This window comes from Corythoichthys intestinalis, chromosome 2 (genome assembly GCF_030265065.1).
Source record: "Corythoichthys intestinalis isolate RoL2023-P3 chromosome 2, ASM3026506v1, whole genome shotgun sequence".
Classification (NCBI taxonomy): domain Eukaryota; kingdom Metazoa; phylum Chordata; class Actinopteri; order Syngnathiformes; family Syngnathidae; genus Corythoichthys; species Corythoichthys intestinalis.
The window spans coordinates 72370435-72387082 of NC_080396.1; the positions used below are offsets into that span (position 1 = coordinate 72370435).

A 16648-nucleotide genomic window follows, 5' to 3' on the forward strand; every position below is an offset into this window, starting at 1 on the left:
CCACCAGCTACGAGAATTTTACTCCAGCGTGTTTAGTGTGTCTAACGGTGGTAAATCATGTGTTTTTTTTTTTCTCTCTCTGGCAACTGTCTGTTGCGAAACAGTATGTGTGTGTATAATGTAAACATGATACGAGTCATACACACGTGCTTTTTATGGAAAATGTTTTTTTTTTTTTTTTGTCATGATGGTAATAATGATCAGCTGCGACTTTGGGTTTAGACTCACCTAAAGGACTGTATTTATTTTAATTTCATTTAGAAAATTTGTTATTTTTTAAATTTATTTTAACTTGGCAATATACTCATGTTCCAATTTGCTGATGTTTTGAAAAATTAAAAATCCTTTTCAATGGAAATGCGTTTTTCTTAACACAGATATCCCAAAGTAATACATTTCATAGCTGTAATTGCATTACCGTGAAACTGTGATATTTTGGCTTAAGGGGATCATACCATCAGAATCTCATACTGGTACATGCCTAAAAGTGACCCTGAAAAGCCCCAGAATCAGAAACAGGAAGTGACCCAGAATCAGAAACAGGAAGTGACCCAATATGTAGAGGAATGAAGGAATGATGATTTGCTGCCACCCTCCTATCTCAAATGTTTTGGACGTCTACTAGTGACAAACTCATTTTCACTTCACAGTAGAAGATTTAGTGGACACCACATGATTGGACGGCTATTGTTGTCAATTGTACTGAGATTTAATGGATGATTTTTTTTTCTGTAAAATTTTGACATTTACATTTCAAATAAAAAAAATATAGTTTTAATATTTAATTTAAAAATGAAATGTGGAAAATAAAAATAAAAGGAAAAAAAGCAGTAAGGCTAGGTTCATACTGCAGGTCTTAATGCACGAATCCCGATTTTGTTCGTGTTTTTCCGACTCGAGTGAGGCATTAACTTGACGGTCTGAACGGGACAACTGTCATTGAAGAGGACCATTTCAAATCTGATCTGGATCGCTTTCTTATGTTGTTTAAATCTGACATGGGCCACATTTTCCCAGAATGTGGCAGCGGTCTGAACTGTCGAGTCTCCCAAATCGGAATTCATGCAGCAATTACGCCAGCAAAGCGCGAGAGCGGCACGCAAGACAGTAGCGATGTAGCTGTTCATCAGCATTAGCACGTAGCTTTTACGACGGAGGAGGTAGGCTTGACCACAGTCATAAAAAATTACAATGAATAAAAGGATAAGCCTGATAATGCTCAGTTTCTTACTGTAACTTAATTGAACTGTTTCGAATTGAATTGGAAATTCAAATTGAAAAAATATTTGAATTGAATTGAAACGAAAAGAAAACGAAATCGCTTGTATGGCAATACTTCAGCAACAGAAAAGTTATAGACGGCCGTGGCATAGAGGCCCAACAGACATGTAAAATATGTTTGCGGAGGGTGGCTGCCGATGAGGCAATACCTCCAACATGATTTCACATTTATACAAAATTAAAGGTTAGTAAACACACTCATGAAAGTTTCCCAACAGCCACGAGAATTTTACTCCAGTGTGTTTAGTGTGTCTAGCCATGGTAAAATGTGTTTTTTTCCTCTCTGGCAACTGTCTGTGTTGAGAACGAGTGTGTGTATAATGTAACCTGATGGATGGATACATTAAAAAAAAAAAAAAAAAAGTGTTTTAGGTAGTCTAAACCCACAGCCACTGCTCAACATTATTACCATCCGAATAAAAATAATTATTTTCCATAAAAAGCACGTGTGTATGACTCGTATCATGTTTACATTCTTCTTAATCAATTCTTAATTCAGAATACATTCTAAACTCTTTCTCAACACAGACAGTTGCCAGAGAGAAAAAAAAACACGTTTTACCATGGCTAGATACACTAAACACACTGGAGTAAAATTCTCGTGCCTGTTGGGAAATTTTCATGAATGTGTTTACTAACCTTTAATTTTGTATAAATGTGAAATCATGTTGGAGGTATTGCCTACTCGGCAGCCACCCTCCGCAAACATATTTTACATGTCTGTTGGGCCTCCTCTATGCCACGGCCGTCTATAACTTTTCTGTTGCTGAAATATTGCCATACAAGCGATTTCGTTTTCTTCGATGGGGGGAAAAAGTTCAGAAGTTTCACCTCCTCCAGCCATCGTGTAGCACAGCTGACTCACTGGGCAACAACTGGTGGGGGAAGGGTTAAGCCTTGCAAATGCAAGCGAGGGATTTCTCCCTGTATTTTTGGGACATAAAAAAAAAAAAAAAAAAAAAAAAAGCTATTACCTTGGGGACGGTATGACGGAACAGTTTTGCAGTTTCGTGACGTTTTCATACCAGGGTATACCTTGAAACTGGTAATCACCACATGTCTACCGACAAGCACAGCTAAGGTATACACAGAACTTCTCCAGAAATTTCCATTTCAATTCTATGATTGAAATATTTCATTGGTATGATAATGCAGCTCGATTCTTCATTGCGAAGTACTTATTTAAAGAAGTAGTTATTGTGTGCGTCAATATTTTCATCCTGGTTGCAGTACCATTTTTGACCACCAATTTTACATATTGGTCCTTTAATTTTTCTAATGTCAAGTGTGTAACAACGCACAGGCTCGCACGAGGGAGATGATTGGCTTGCCATTTGCCGTCAGGATGCGGCGTCCGCCTTCTGAATAATGCATGCTACTTTCAAAGAAAGAATGACGGATGGAGGAGAGAAGAGAAGGGGGCATTTGTGAGATGGATGACAACAGCATAAAAGCAAAATATCTCAATAGACTTCTACTTCACACGCACTTTCTCTGAGGAAGACTGCTACAAGCAAACACTGCAGCGTAGAAAAAAAATGAGCTGATTAGTAGGGAAGTCGGTGTTTTTTTTTTTTTTACACACCAGCTAATATTGACTTACTAGTAGTTCAGTAACAATGAGAAACAGCCATGAGAAGACGTATCTAACAAAGAACCTGGGTTCATAACAAGGTTGTCAAAAGTATCGATTGTGAAATGTTGTATCAGGATATAATTTTTGTTTGCAAAAGTGTCAATATTCAGTTCTTTGTTTGTGCACCAGTAACTCACTGGCTGCTATTGATGTACATGTAGTACAGGTACATGTACTTGTGGTATAAGTACACTAATAACATGTACTTGTAGTACAAGTACACATATTGTGATTTAAGCACACGCAAAATTATGTACTTGAGTCAGTGTTGTTTTTTGGCAGCCCTTTTAATTTTCGTCTTGGTCTTCATCTTTTAGACTGTAATACTTTTTAATTGTAGTCATATTTTAGTCAAAATGTGTCTTTAGTTGACAAAAACTCAAGAGTAGTGTCTTCTAATTTTAGACGACATTTACGTAAAATGTTGTTGTTTTGGGCTGCAGCTTTCGATAATTTTAGTAGTTGATTAATCCATCAACTAGTTAGTTCGAATAATCGAGTAATCGGATTCGGAACATTTAATGCATTTTAGAATACATTTTAGGAGATGTAAAACAAAAGCTTTCTAAATGTACTTTCAAAAGAGCATTAATTTAAAATACAAAATTAAATTTTTTGTTCAAAATATGAAGAATTTCTCCTTCATTAAAAAATACCTTAGCTTAGCCTCTAACGGTATTAAAAAATTGGCTAACTTGCATAGCAAAGCTAACATTTGTTATTTTTACAATGCTCTAACAAATCATTCAAGCACATATTCTCACAAAAAACGGCTAAATATACTTAAAACTAAATTACAAATGCATAAAAAAAAAATATTAGCTTAAATAAAAACTTACCTTGGTCTTAACAGGCAGCAGCTGGAATCAGCCATGTTGAATGAGAAATGTCATATTCACCTTTACCACTAGAGGGCAGTGTATTCACCCAAATCAATCAAACTAAATGCAAACACTTTCAAAACAAGCCATTACAAAACTACTCAAATGAAATGAATACTCGAAGCAGCAAAATTTGATTCGAAGCATTTTTTTAATAATTGAATTACTCAAGTTCATCGATTATTTGTTGCAGCACTATTTTTGTATTTATTTATTTATTTTTTACTCAAACTAAATAATATGTTGACAGATTAGCACATATTGTAGCGTCTACAAGGACAACGCAAACTTTGTGTCTATACACACTCAGCAGTAAATCAATACATTATTTACAATGAATTATACCCACCCGAATGCCATGAACTGGAAGTAAAAGTTGCCCAAGAGGTTAAGAAGACACTTGCCGTAAGCATTAGTCTAATGCTAAAGTGAACGGGAATGCTATGCTAATGCAACAAAATTTAGTGTGTTATGATCACTCAGCGCAGACCTTTAACCCTATATTGCCAAATGTATCACATTTGATACATCTAAAATTTCATGATTTTGAGACTAATTCAGAATTTTGACATTTCTTTTTGAAAAAAAAAAATTGATGCAAGTCAGCACATGCATCTTCAGGTTTCATGAGAAAAACAAACAGGATTTAGCAAGGGTTATAGATATCTGAATGCATATTACACATATTCATTTTGACTTTTCTTTTTACAAATTTGCAAAAAAGGTTTCATTAGGACCTTATTTTTCAAATTTTGGGATTCTCTGATAATTGCTTCATATTGCTGGCATTAAAGGGTTAAAGGCTGAAACATATTCTCTCTGGCCAAGAAAACAAATCTTACCATGTGTGCAAGCCTGCATGAAGACTAGAGACGACACACTGGTGAGTCTGGAAGTAGTAGGGGTGCAGCATGTCACGACTGACACAACCAGACACTGCTACAATGCAGGCTAACTATTTACAAAATGTCACACATCACGTCACGTCAGTCATGCAAAAACTGGCATTCGTCTCATTATATTTTTGTGTCCCAAAACACGTTTTTAGCACGTTATAGTGTCATAATTGTCATTAAAAGTGTTCGTTGACGAAATATTTTTGTTGTCATCGTCGTTGACGAAAACGACACTGCTTGTAATATAGACATGTGCCGATTACCGTTTTCAAGGTATACCGTGGTATATAAACGTCAATGTTTCACAACCGCAAAAATTTTCCGTTATACTGTCCCTAAGGTATTAGCTATTTTTTATGTCCCAAAAATGCATTGAGAAATCCCTCACTTGCAGCTGCAAGGCTCAACCCTTTCCCACCAGTTGTTGCTCATTTTTAGTTAGTTAACTGTGCTACATTATTGCTGGAGGAGGTGAAACGCCTGAACTTTTTCCCACATCGAAGAAAACGAAATCGATGGTATAGGAATACTTCGGCTACAGAAAATTCAGACGGCTGTGGCTCAGAGGAGGGCCAACCGACATGTAAAACATGTTTGCGGAGTGTGGCTGCCGAGGAGGCAATACCGCTAATGTGATTTTGCATTTATACTAGGGCTGTCAAAAGATTAAAATTTTTAATCGTGTTAATTACAGCTTAAAAATTAATTAATCGTAATTAATCGCAATTAATCGCAATTCAAACCATCTATAAAATATGCCATATTTTTCTGTAAATTATATATATATTCTGTAAAATAAATTGTTGGAATGTAAAGATAAGACACAAGATGGATATATACATTCAACATACGGTACATAAGGACTGTAGTGGGCATTTCACTCTACTGTCATTTAAATCTGTCTATGCTGTCCTCACTCCGAAGCGTCTACTTTTTCCAAAGCTAGACAGCTATTGAATGACGCCTTAATAATCAGACTTCTTCGTTTTTTATCTGATTTATTAATAAAATGGCCTCAAACCATTGTCCTTTTTAGACCGTCATAAAACTACAAAAAAAGTACACAAGCATTGCATTAGCAACAACGTTAGCTTAGCAGGCTATACAGGTTCACTAAACATAAACAAAAAGCGTCTCATACAAAAAATATAACATTTCGCTTACTAACATAATATGTACATTCTTTACAACAACCATACTTACGGACAAATCTTGTCCAAGGATCATATAAGCACAACATTACAACGTAGGCGTCAGCCCGAGACGTCGTGCAGACACATTGAACTGGCCAGAAAACAATAAACCATGTCGCAAAGCGACCACAAGAGTTCGCTGTTAGACAGCACAAAAAGCCTTGCTGTAAAACTTACCAAAAGGCTGTCTGAGCGGGACATGTCCGTTTATTGCGTCAAATATTTTAACGTGATTAATTAAAAAAATCAATTACCGCGCGTTAACGCGATAATTTTGACTGCCCTAATTTATACAAAATTAAAGGTGAGTAAACACTATCATGAATGTTTTACACCAGCTAAGAGAGTTAATTCCAGCGTGTTTAGTGTGTCTAGCGGTGGTAAAACGTGTGTTTGTTTTTTTTCTCTGGGAACTGTCTGTGTTGAGAAAGAGAGTGTGTATAATGTATGTATGTATGAGTGTATAATGTAAACATGATATGAGTCATACACATGTGCTTTTCATGGAAAATCAATTATTTTTGCTCTGATGGTAATAATGTTGAGGTGTGGATGTGTGTTTAGGCTCACCTATAGGACTGCATTTTTTTTCATTTTATTTAAAATATACTAGTATATAGTATATATTTTTAACTTATACATAAACATTATAATTATGTTCCAATTTGCTATTGTTTTGAAAAATAAAAATCCTGATTAATGGATTTTTTTTTTTTTTTTAATCAAACCCAGATATCTTAAAGTAACACATTTTAGAGCTGTAATTGCGATACCATGAAACTGTCAGAATATCATACCGGCACATGCCTATTGTAGTACAAGTGCACATACTTGTGGTTTAAGTCCGCATGCTGGTGGCGCAAGTCCACGGTATATCCGTATCATATTTTTTTCTGCAACCTTAAGCCCATTTCAGACGTGTCATGGCTTTTAGGCATGGGGAGATATCCCGTGAATAACGCAGGTTGGACACTTGTCACGTGTTGCTGCCTCAGTGCTCTCTGTGCGGAGAGGGCGGCTGGTGCGATTTTATAATGTATAATTATATCGATAACTGCGAGGAAATGACGATCGTCCCACCATGATATTTACGTCATCAGCCATCGCGCTGTGACCCGGGAATTTAACGCTTGCTTTCACACATACCGCTTCTCGCTTTGGCTACCTGGGCAATGAAAAAGAATTTATGTCGTAGTTGGCAAATTGCTAGACGGAGGGCGGGGTAGCCATTGTTCACACTCAAAAAATTTTACGGGCTGACAAATGATTTTTAAAATGGGAAATGTCAGTTTAGCCATTGAGAGCAGTGTTTCCACAAAATGTGTTTCTTTTATGTCCATTGAAATATTAGGGCAATTTCATGAATAATTGGAGTGCAAATCTTACTCCTTTCATGGTGCTTAAGAATGGAATTTCCTTCACGCATGTTTCGTTGCATGTGCAGTCATCAGTTTGGTTCCGGGTGAGAGTCCGCTTCATTTCAATTTTCCAGTCTTCCTTCCAAACCGTGATAGAAGTTGTTCTAAACGATGAATGTGAGGCTTTAGCTTATCCCTGTGACTTTGCGGGTGTGTTCCTTCACACGTATAGCCCTCCGCCCCTGGGCATAGTCTTTGATTGATGCAGTCAGCGAGCCCGAGGGAGGGAAGAGACGGTCGGCGGCTGGGGATGGATGGAGATAAGGACTTGGAGAGGAAAGCTGATAAAGGAGAGAGAGAGAAAGAGCTGGAAATGCATTCATCAAGCGGCACAATCTGATTGTTTTTCTGCCGTCAACGACTTTTTTCAGAAAAATCAAAGGACGCAAGGGCCAATTTGAAATTCTTCCACTTTTTTTTGTTGGATGATCTGGTAAAACAGATCATGATTTTAGAATATATTTGTATTTGTTGTTTTTAAGTATTAACTCATTGGCTACCGTTGACAACGTGAGACGTCCTCTCCAGTTTGACTGGGAGGGGTTAATGAACATTCAAAATTTGACCCAATTTTTTTTTTTTTTTTTTTTCATTTCCAAAGGCCCTATTCTTTTTTTAATGGGTGGGGGAATCATCTGTTAACTGGAAGTGCCTCAAAATCTACGGGAAGTGACCCAGAAATGGCTGAAAATCGATACAAAAAACGTGCAAAAACCACAACCCCAAAAAAGTTGGAAAATGATGGAAAACGTAAAAAAACGTGATAAAAAGTATAACAAATCCTGCAAAAAACAGCAAAAAAAGAAGCCGGGAAAATTACAGACCTCATTTTCATTTACCGTGCGATTTATTGACTTGCATATCGCGAAAGGCTTAATGTTTTCAATTTCCCCCCACATTCTTCTCTCATTAGTTTCTTCCAATCACATTGCTCTGTTTGACTTGTTTTGTCTTTTTTAGCTCGTGGCCCTATTCGAGGTACAGCGTGGGCTGACGGACAGCCCCTGGGACAGCATTTCCAATGGCGATTCCAGTAGCACGCCCAGTCCAGAGCCAATGAGCTACTACTCGCACTTGCAGCTTCAGGAGCCAACCAAAGGGGAGATAGAGGTCAACGAGGACGTCCTCAAAGCCAGTAAGTTGGGCTGCAACTAACAATTATTTTTAAAATCGATTAATCGGACGATTAATTAAATGATTAATCAGATACAGTAAATGTCATTTTTTTCAAATTACCTTTTCAATTTAACTTAAAGTTGTTTTAGGCATGTTGCAAATAACAGTGAGCACAAAATGGATGACTTTATATATACCTTATATATACTATATATTTTCTTACAGCTTCCTGAGTTAACTGTCTACAACTGCACTGTTTTAAATTCATAAAACTTGTTTTCAATGAAGGTTCTGAGCATAAAACATGAAAATGATTTCTTAGTACACAAGTCGGACAAGCCCTGTTCATTCAAATAAAAAATGATTGCTGATTGACATATTTTGACATCATTCTTGTGGGCATATAAATTGTGTCAATGACTCATTTTACTAAACTAAAAAACAAAATCGAATAAGGAAGAGGCAAACTGTAATGAACCTGTTTTCTTTATCCCAGACAGTTGTTCATAAATAAAATCCAAATCCAATTTCAAAGCACACTCCTGTATGACAGCTTCCTGTTTTTTTTTTCCTTTCGGTTTTTCAATTTACATATTTCATAAGTACACTTTTTAAATTAAATATACTGTAAATTACAAACAAGATTCTGCCAAGATTTGGAAAAATCTAGGAATGTACTGAAAGTCAAATTCTTGGCCGAAATCGAAAAGAGAATATTTGGCCGAAAAACCGAAAAGCCAACAAAAAAGAAATGCATATAATTCTTTTTTTCTTTTTTTGAAAATATACAGTATTTCATTTAATTATCTTCCAATTAATATTGAAAGAATCTGACCTTTTAGCCAGATTGTCGGAATCACCCCAGCCGAAACGCTGGAACTGCGCTAGCGCAGTTCCAACGACTCGGGCCGGCAGAACCCCAATAATCCGGCCAAAAGGCCAAACTTCGTGCGTTCACCTTAGTTTTAACCCCTTGTACTGATTGAATTTTAAAAGCTGGAAAAAGGCTTCGAAACACAAGTTGACACTTTATTCCAAGTCAGCAGCAATCATACAGCACAGAAAGACCCAGGTGAGGAGGCAAACTGGATCCAAGTCACCATATCACAAGTCAGCAAAAGATTCCTGAGAAAAATGACAATGATTAGTTAAACCAGGGGTGTCAAACCAATTCCACAAAGGGCCGAGAGGGTCCTGGATTTCGTTCCATCCAATGAGGAGGTCATCTTTTCAACACTCTGATCTCCTACAAGTGTCATCAGTTGATTCCACCCAGGTGCCACTTGTTTCAGCGGAAAATTCATTGGTTAATCTGTTTGCGCAGCCTTGGTTGAAATGAAATCCGGGACCCTCTTGGACCTTTGTGGAATTGGTTTGACACCCCTGAGTTAAACATTCAGTCTTTCAAAGGCTTTGGTGAGGCGGGCCCTGGTCCGGAAGAAGTGTGTGTTTGGGCATTGTTTAGGGTTATTGTTTGTTGTGGAATGGACAGGAGAATTCGGGCGTTACCGTTGTCAGGGCAACGAGAGTTAAGGATTTTGCTATCCTCAGCTACACGTGAGTGCTGAGTATTCACTTCTCGGTCACGGGATCCTTCGTATCCGATGTTCCTTGTGGCAAGACAAGGTGTCCTGCCATTTGTTCTGGACTGTCCAGAAGAGCTGATTGCGGGATTTGGTGGTGGAGATGTGGGCTTGGAGATGTCTTGCCTATCACCTCATTGTGAGTGTCAATCTTGCTCTGTCAGCTGCAATACCCGTGTTGTGGGCTTCCGTGCTCAGAAGGCGTCCTGTGTCTGTTTTGCCCTTATCTGCCCGTTGTTTTGGCGGTGCAAATTCTAATCATTTCAAGTCCAACTGTTCATAATATCAAATATATTCTGCTTGTTTTTCTTAAACTATGATATAAGTATTGGGTGTGTTAGAGTAATACATAGGGATGGGAATTGATAGGATTTTTACGATTCCGATTCCATTATCGATATTGCTTAACGATTCGTTTCTTTATCGATTCTCTTATCGATTCTAATTTGGGGGAAAAGAAGAACAAACGTTTTGATTGGCATCGAGTTTAATCAGAAGTCGCAACTTTACAAACTCACAACGAGGTCAAAAGAGGCCCAAAGCCTCAATATTACCGGGCAATAAGTGGCAAATGCACAAGAATGTGTAACATTTTAGTGAAACATTTTTCTAATAGAAATAAAAAATATGAAAATGAATGAATGAATATTGGCATATAGGTCGTTGTTCTGCCGTTGGCAATATGTGTTAAAGCAGGGGTCCCCAAACTTTTTCCTGTGAGGACCACATAACTTTTAACTGATGAGGGGCCGGGGTCAGTTTGAACAGAACACAGAAAAAGTGTGACGATTGCAGGAGTGCTGAAATGTAAAAAATTATTGTTCTTCAGAAAGCCGCAATCAAATAACCCTTTCTGGATTCTTTACAGAACAAAAGTAAATAAAACTAGGCCTGCAAGCAGGACTGAACGGGCCCTCGCAATCTAGCGCAACTCGGACGTCACGCAACTCGGACTGTGTGCAGGTCAGGGTGGTGGCAGATCCTCCTCTCTAATCATCTCATTAGAACCTAACATGCTCGAAAGTCGCCTATTTACATTCCCACACCCAAGAGATAAAAACCCCTATTGGAGAGAGTACTACAAAAAAGGAGCCACTACTGAGCTGTGCAGCCAAGCCCTTATTCAAAACCAAAATTAATCTTCTAACTTGGCCAATTCGACCAAGTGTGCCAAATATTGTGGCTCTATAAGCTGCCTGAGTCTCTGAAAAAAAATATTTCCTTTAAATGGCGAACAAAGGGTCGTCACGGCAACAGACAGTGACACGTGGACATGGGCCGTAAAAAAGAATTTTAATAGGTCTTGAAACTACAATGACCAACATGAAAAGAACTGGACATGTTTTGGAAAAACGAGTGACTTCCTATCGCCACTAGTTGGCGCTGTAGGGTTGATGCAAATGACCCCTACAAGTTCCTTCAGGGTATGACTCTCAACAAGCACGGGAAGTTTGGCGCAGATATGTTCTATATCTGCCGAGTTATGATTGTTCAAAGTTTTTGGAGAGAAAAATTGTTGACAGTCATTTTCACTTTCCTGTTTGGACCCCTCCGCTTCAACGAAACTTCAATATTTTTCATCAGGCACCTGAAGACAGGTCTTAAGGCTTCCCTTATGCAGGTTTGAGGTAGATTGGTTTTTTCCCTTTAGAGGAGGAGTGTGTCCCGTAAAAAAGGGCATTTCCTGTTTCCACTAGGAGGCGCCAGGCACAAATGGTAAATTTTCAATCCAGTCCTGCTCAGGCTGGTATACCTCACACACATGCCAGATTTAAAATAGATTTAACATTGTATGAGGGTGTTATCAGTCATTTTCCGAATTCGGTGTTTTGGCGAAAAAATGGAAGAATTTGGCGCCCCGCCCAGGTCAGGCCCGTGAATGAAAACACACCATTTTTATAACTTAAGATTTCATATGCCTCATGAACAGTCTCGACAATTTTGAGAATGATCAAACTAATTCCCTAGGTGCCAAGGTGTAAAATGTGCACACAGTAAATCGATAAAAAGTTCACATTCAATCCAAAATACCCGATTTCCTGTAGGATTTGGAATGTGTGTGCAAGAGACTTTTTGGAGCAGTTTTGCACAAAGTTTTGACTCTCCAAATTTCATCACTCTATATTGGAAAAACCTAAATGGAGAGGCCTTTTTGAAAATTTCAAGGGGGCGCCACTGAGCCATTTTGTTAAAATTTTTCGTAACGTTGCAAGATTATCGAACGTTATTCAAAGCCGCATGTATGTGCAAATTTTGGTGAGTTTTTATGCATATTCAAGCCTCCAAATGTAAACTCTTACTGTGAACCCATGAAAATTTCACATTCGACCCAAAATACCCGATTTCCTGTTGGATTTGGAATATGGGTGCAAGAGACTTTTTGGAGCAGTTTTGCATAAGGCATGTACTCCCCAAATTTCCTTGCTCTATGTTGAAAAAACCCAATAGGAAAGGCCTTTTTTAAAACTTCTTTCTGTCGCCACTAGTTGGCACTGTAGAGTTGATGCAAATGACCCCTACAAGAACCTTCAGGGTATGACTCTCAACAAACACGGAAAGTTTGGCGCAGATATGTTGCATATCTGCCGAGTTATGACTGTTCAAAATTTTTGGCGAGACAAATTGTTGACGGTCATTTTCACTTCCAGTTTGGACCTCTCCGCTTCAACGAAACCTCAATATTTTTCATCAGGGACCTGAACACATGTCTTGAGGCTCCCCTGAAACAGGTTTGAGGTCAATAGATTTTTTTCCCTTGGAGGAGGAGCCTGTCTCGTAAAGAAGGCCATTTCCTGTTCCCACTAGGGGGCGCCAGGCCTAATGGGTAATATTTCAATGCAGTCGTGTTCAGGCTGGGATATCTCATATACATGCTAGAAATGAAAAAGATTGAACGTCGTATCACAGAGTTTTTAATCATTTTCTGAATTTGGTATTTTGCCCAAAAATGGCCGACTTTGGGACCACGCCCAGGTCAGACCCTTGAGTGAAAACTCACCATTTTGAAAACTTAAGATCTCATATGTCTCCTGAATAGTCTGACCAATTTTGAAGACGATCCAACTATTTTCTTCAGCGACAAGGTCTCAAATGTAAATCGATAAAATTTCACATTTGATCCAAAATTTCCGGCTTCCTGTTGGGTTTGGAATATGGGTGCAAGAGACTTTTTGGAGCAGTTTTGCACAATGTATCGACTCGCCAAATTTCATCGTTCTACGTTGAAAAAACCTAATAGGAAAGGCCTTTTTGAAAATTTCAAGGGGGCGCCACTGAGCCATTTTGTTAAATTTTTTTGTAGATTATCAAAATTTACGCAAAGTTGCATGTATGTGCAAATTTTGGTGAGTTTTCGTGCATGTTCAGGCCTCCAAATGTAAACTCCAACTGTGAACCGATAAAAATTTCACATTTGATCCAAAATATCCGATTTCCTGTTGGATTTGGAATATGGGTGCAAGAGGCTTTTTTGAACAGTTAGGCATAAGGTATCTACTCCCCAAATTTCATTGCTCTACATTGAAAACCTGAGAGGAGAGGCCTTTTTGAAAATTTTAAGGGTCAAGGGGGCGCCACTGAGCCATTTTTTGACATTTTTTCAAAACGACACAAGATTATCGAAATTTACGCAAAGCCGCACGTTTGTGCAAATTTTGGTGACTTTTCGTGCATATTCAGGCCTCCAAATTGGCCATTTTCATTTGCCCTGAAAAAAGAAGAATAATAATAATAATAATAATAATAATAATAATAATAATAATAATAATAATAATCCTTTGCAAAACAATAGGGCCTTCGCACGCTTAGTGCTCGGGCCCTAATAAAAATGAAAATATAATAATAATAATAAATAATAACACTATTAATCAAATAGATAATAACCAAATAACCCTCTCTGAGTTCTTCACAGAAAAAGGCCAGAAAATAAATAACACTATTAAAAAAAAAAAAAAATTTCAAAATGCTCTCTGGTATTGTTCAGGGGCCGGACCAAATGTGGGGCGGGCCGTACCCGGCCCGTGGGCCGTAGTTTGGGGACCCCTGTTAAAGTGTATTATTTACCAGTATATTGAAATGCATTAGTTTTTATGGCGCTTTCACGCTCAAGTGGGGGCGTCCTCGCACTTCCTCACGCGAAGAAGAACGCGTTCACGTGAAGAAGAGCGCGCTTACACGCGAAGAAGAAATGCCGCATCCAAGCGAGTGAGCGAGTTGGTGAGAGAGGGGAAACACTGCTACGAGCCTACGTTCTTTTTTAATATTTGTAAAATATCTACAGAGGCAACGCCTGTATGTATCTTCTTTTGTGTTGCTGTTTTGTGCTTCCACTCACGATCGGACACTTAAATCCAGTTGTGTTGTCGTTTGAACGATGTGCTATTGCTCGCGAACGCATGCTAAGCGTTTAGCTGTATTAGCAGCTAATCATCGCTGATTTACGTTGATGCAAAGCTGTTTGTTATTGGGGACGAAATTGATTTGTTTCATTTCTATTTTTAGTTTCACTCTTCAAGTGATGGTTGAATAAAATCAGCAAATTATACAAACGTCTTCTGTATCCTCATTTGGGAGTTTAGCTAGCTATATAGCCAGGACTAAGCCTTAGCGTTTCTGTGAGGACAGTGCAGTCTTATTCCCTCCCGATGCAGTTATCTCCACCTTCCCTCCCGATGCAGCTATCTCCACCTTGCAAGACTGCAAGTCGTTTTGTTGTAATTTTTCCTCATGAAGTAAAGACACACCTTCGAGCGTTTGAACCTACGTGCTGTCATTGTTATGTTTATGGCTGCAATGCTCGTGCTAAACCATCATAACCTTTCATTTTCACCCTCTTTCCTGGTGAAGTGTAGCCAAACTTTGGAGCGGGTGGTTCTTGGCGCCATGCTAGTTTGATGCGTCTGGATAACAAGACATGTCACAGCGCAATATGCGTCTTTAGGAATCGTTAAAGGGATCGTTCAGGCTTTTTCATTGTGATGTCGAGGCCTCGAAACACAAGGAACCGGTTCTGAATTGGAATCGGATTTCGATTCCCATCCCTAGTAATACAAACAGTCAAACAGTAAATACGAGAAAAGATACTATTCGCTTCAATACCCTTTTCCTTAGCATTGGTTCGACAACCCTGAAGGCTCGAGGCATTTAGTTTGAATGGTGCCGATTCTGAAACCCCATGGGAGGGTGCATTCCAGGTGTTCTGTCAGATCTTGCACCCCATCAGAAATTGCAACTCAGGGCAAGTTTGGGACACTCGAAAAATGGATCTCATGCCTCCAATTACTAAGCTAAATTAGATCTCGATGTAAGTTTGTGCGGAGCTGTAGTTCAAAACAAAAAGGTATTCCGTTTTCACCGAAGCTAGTAAGTTTTCTTTACAAGGCTATTAGAATCTTTCTTATTCCTTAAAATAAGACTGCGTTTTCTTTTGCAACAAGTGGAATCGATCGAGAGTCAGGCGAGTGGGCAAAGTTGTAGCGGCGACGAAGCCGGGCAAAGTCGCACCTAGCCGGATTAAACTGACTGGCAGAGGGGGGTGTGAAAGTCAAGGAAGAAAGTGACAAAAAGAGGAAGTGGCCGTGCTGTAAATATATTGTACTAAACCATAGCAAATGCACATGTATTCATTTCAATACTACTTACCGTATTGGCCCGAATATAAGACGGCCCTGATTATAAGACGACCCCCTCATTTTCAAGACTGAAGTTTGAAAAAAGACTTTTTGAACACCAAATTATTATACAGAAAATAATTACAGTGCATCTGAAACAAATGATTATAACAATATATTTGAGAGAAAAAGCATGCTATTTTGCCTTATTCAAATCTTAATATCTGAACATTTAAATATGTAAACTAAAGTGCAATCACATTCGTAAATGAATGGCTTCTGGTTTTTGAAATGTAAATAAACCAATCTATTGTGATAAAAAAAAACAAAATTGCAATAACTGCATTAACCATCAAAGTGAGGTCTAACTAACTATTCTTTAAACAAATCAGAATTAAAAAAAAACAATGCAATAAAATAATGCAAACTGGTTAAACTTGAGAGTAGCTGAGATCTATCATGACAGAACATTACCCTCAAGATCAGCATTTGCTTCAATGATATCTGGCGCCATCTAGCGTCGTGAATGGATATAATGTCGAGACCCCGGATATAAGACGATTCCCACTTTTTCGGTCTTATTTCAATGCAAAAACACCGTTTTATATTCGGACCAATACGATAAACCAAGCGGACAGTATACAAATAAACTCCAAACTACTCACGCAGGGGCTCAATGATTTTTCTCTTCTTTAAATCTGCATTGAACTTTGAAAATTCCATATCGGTCAACTTCTACTTTCGATTGCATCTGAATTAGCATCACCACTGAGCAAACAACTCTAATCTCCAAGTTTGAGTCCAGTGACAGTTAATCTACGAGTACGTCTACATTAAGACTACGCATTTTTGTCTCCAGTTGGCAATCGAACAAGCGACCCTCGCGGAGCCATGCGATAAGGACTCTCTTCTTCACACGTGTCCGTGTAGCAAACGGATCAATGCGGGTCTAATCGTCCCACTGGGCGAGCGTGAAGTCCAATCATCCTGTTCAAACAAACTGGCTGAGCCACACACGCACAAACACTTTGACGC

The 16648-nt window shown here is 38.5% G+C and overlaps 1 protein-coding gene across 1 annotated transcript in view; it reads left to right on the forward strand.

The window, feature by feature from the left end:
• pard3ba (par-3 family cell polarity regulator beta a) overlaps positions 1 to 16648 on the forward strand; it is a 240737-nt gene that overhangs the window by 24208 nt on the left and 199881 nt on the right. Inside the window, exon 3 of the mRNA XM_057859972.1 lies at positions 8266 to 8440. Within this exon, the coding sequence (XP_057715955.1) occupies positions 8266 to 8440 (175 nt within the window). The remainder of the gene's footprint in view (positions 1 to 8265; positions 8441 to 16648) is intronic.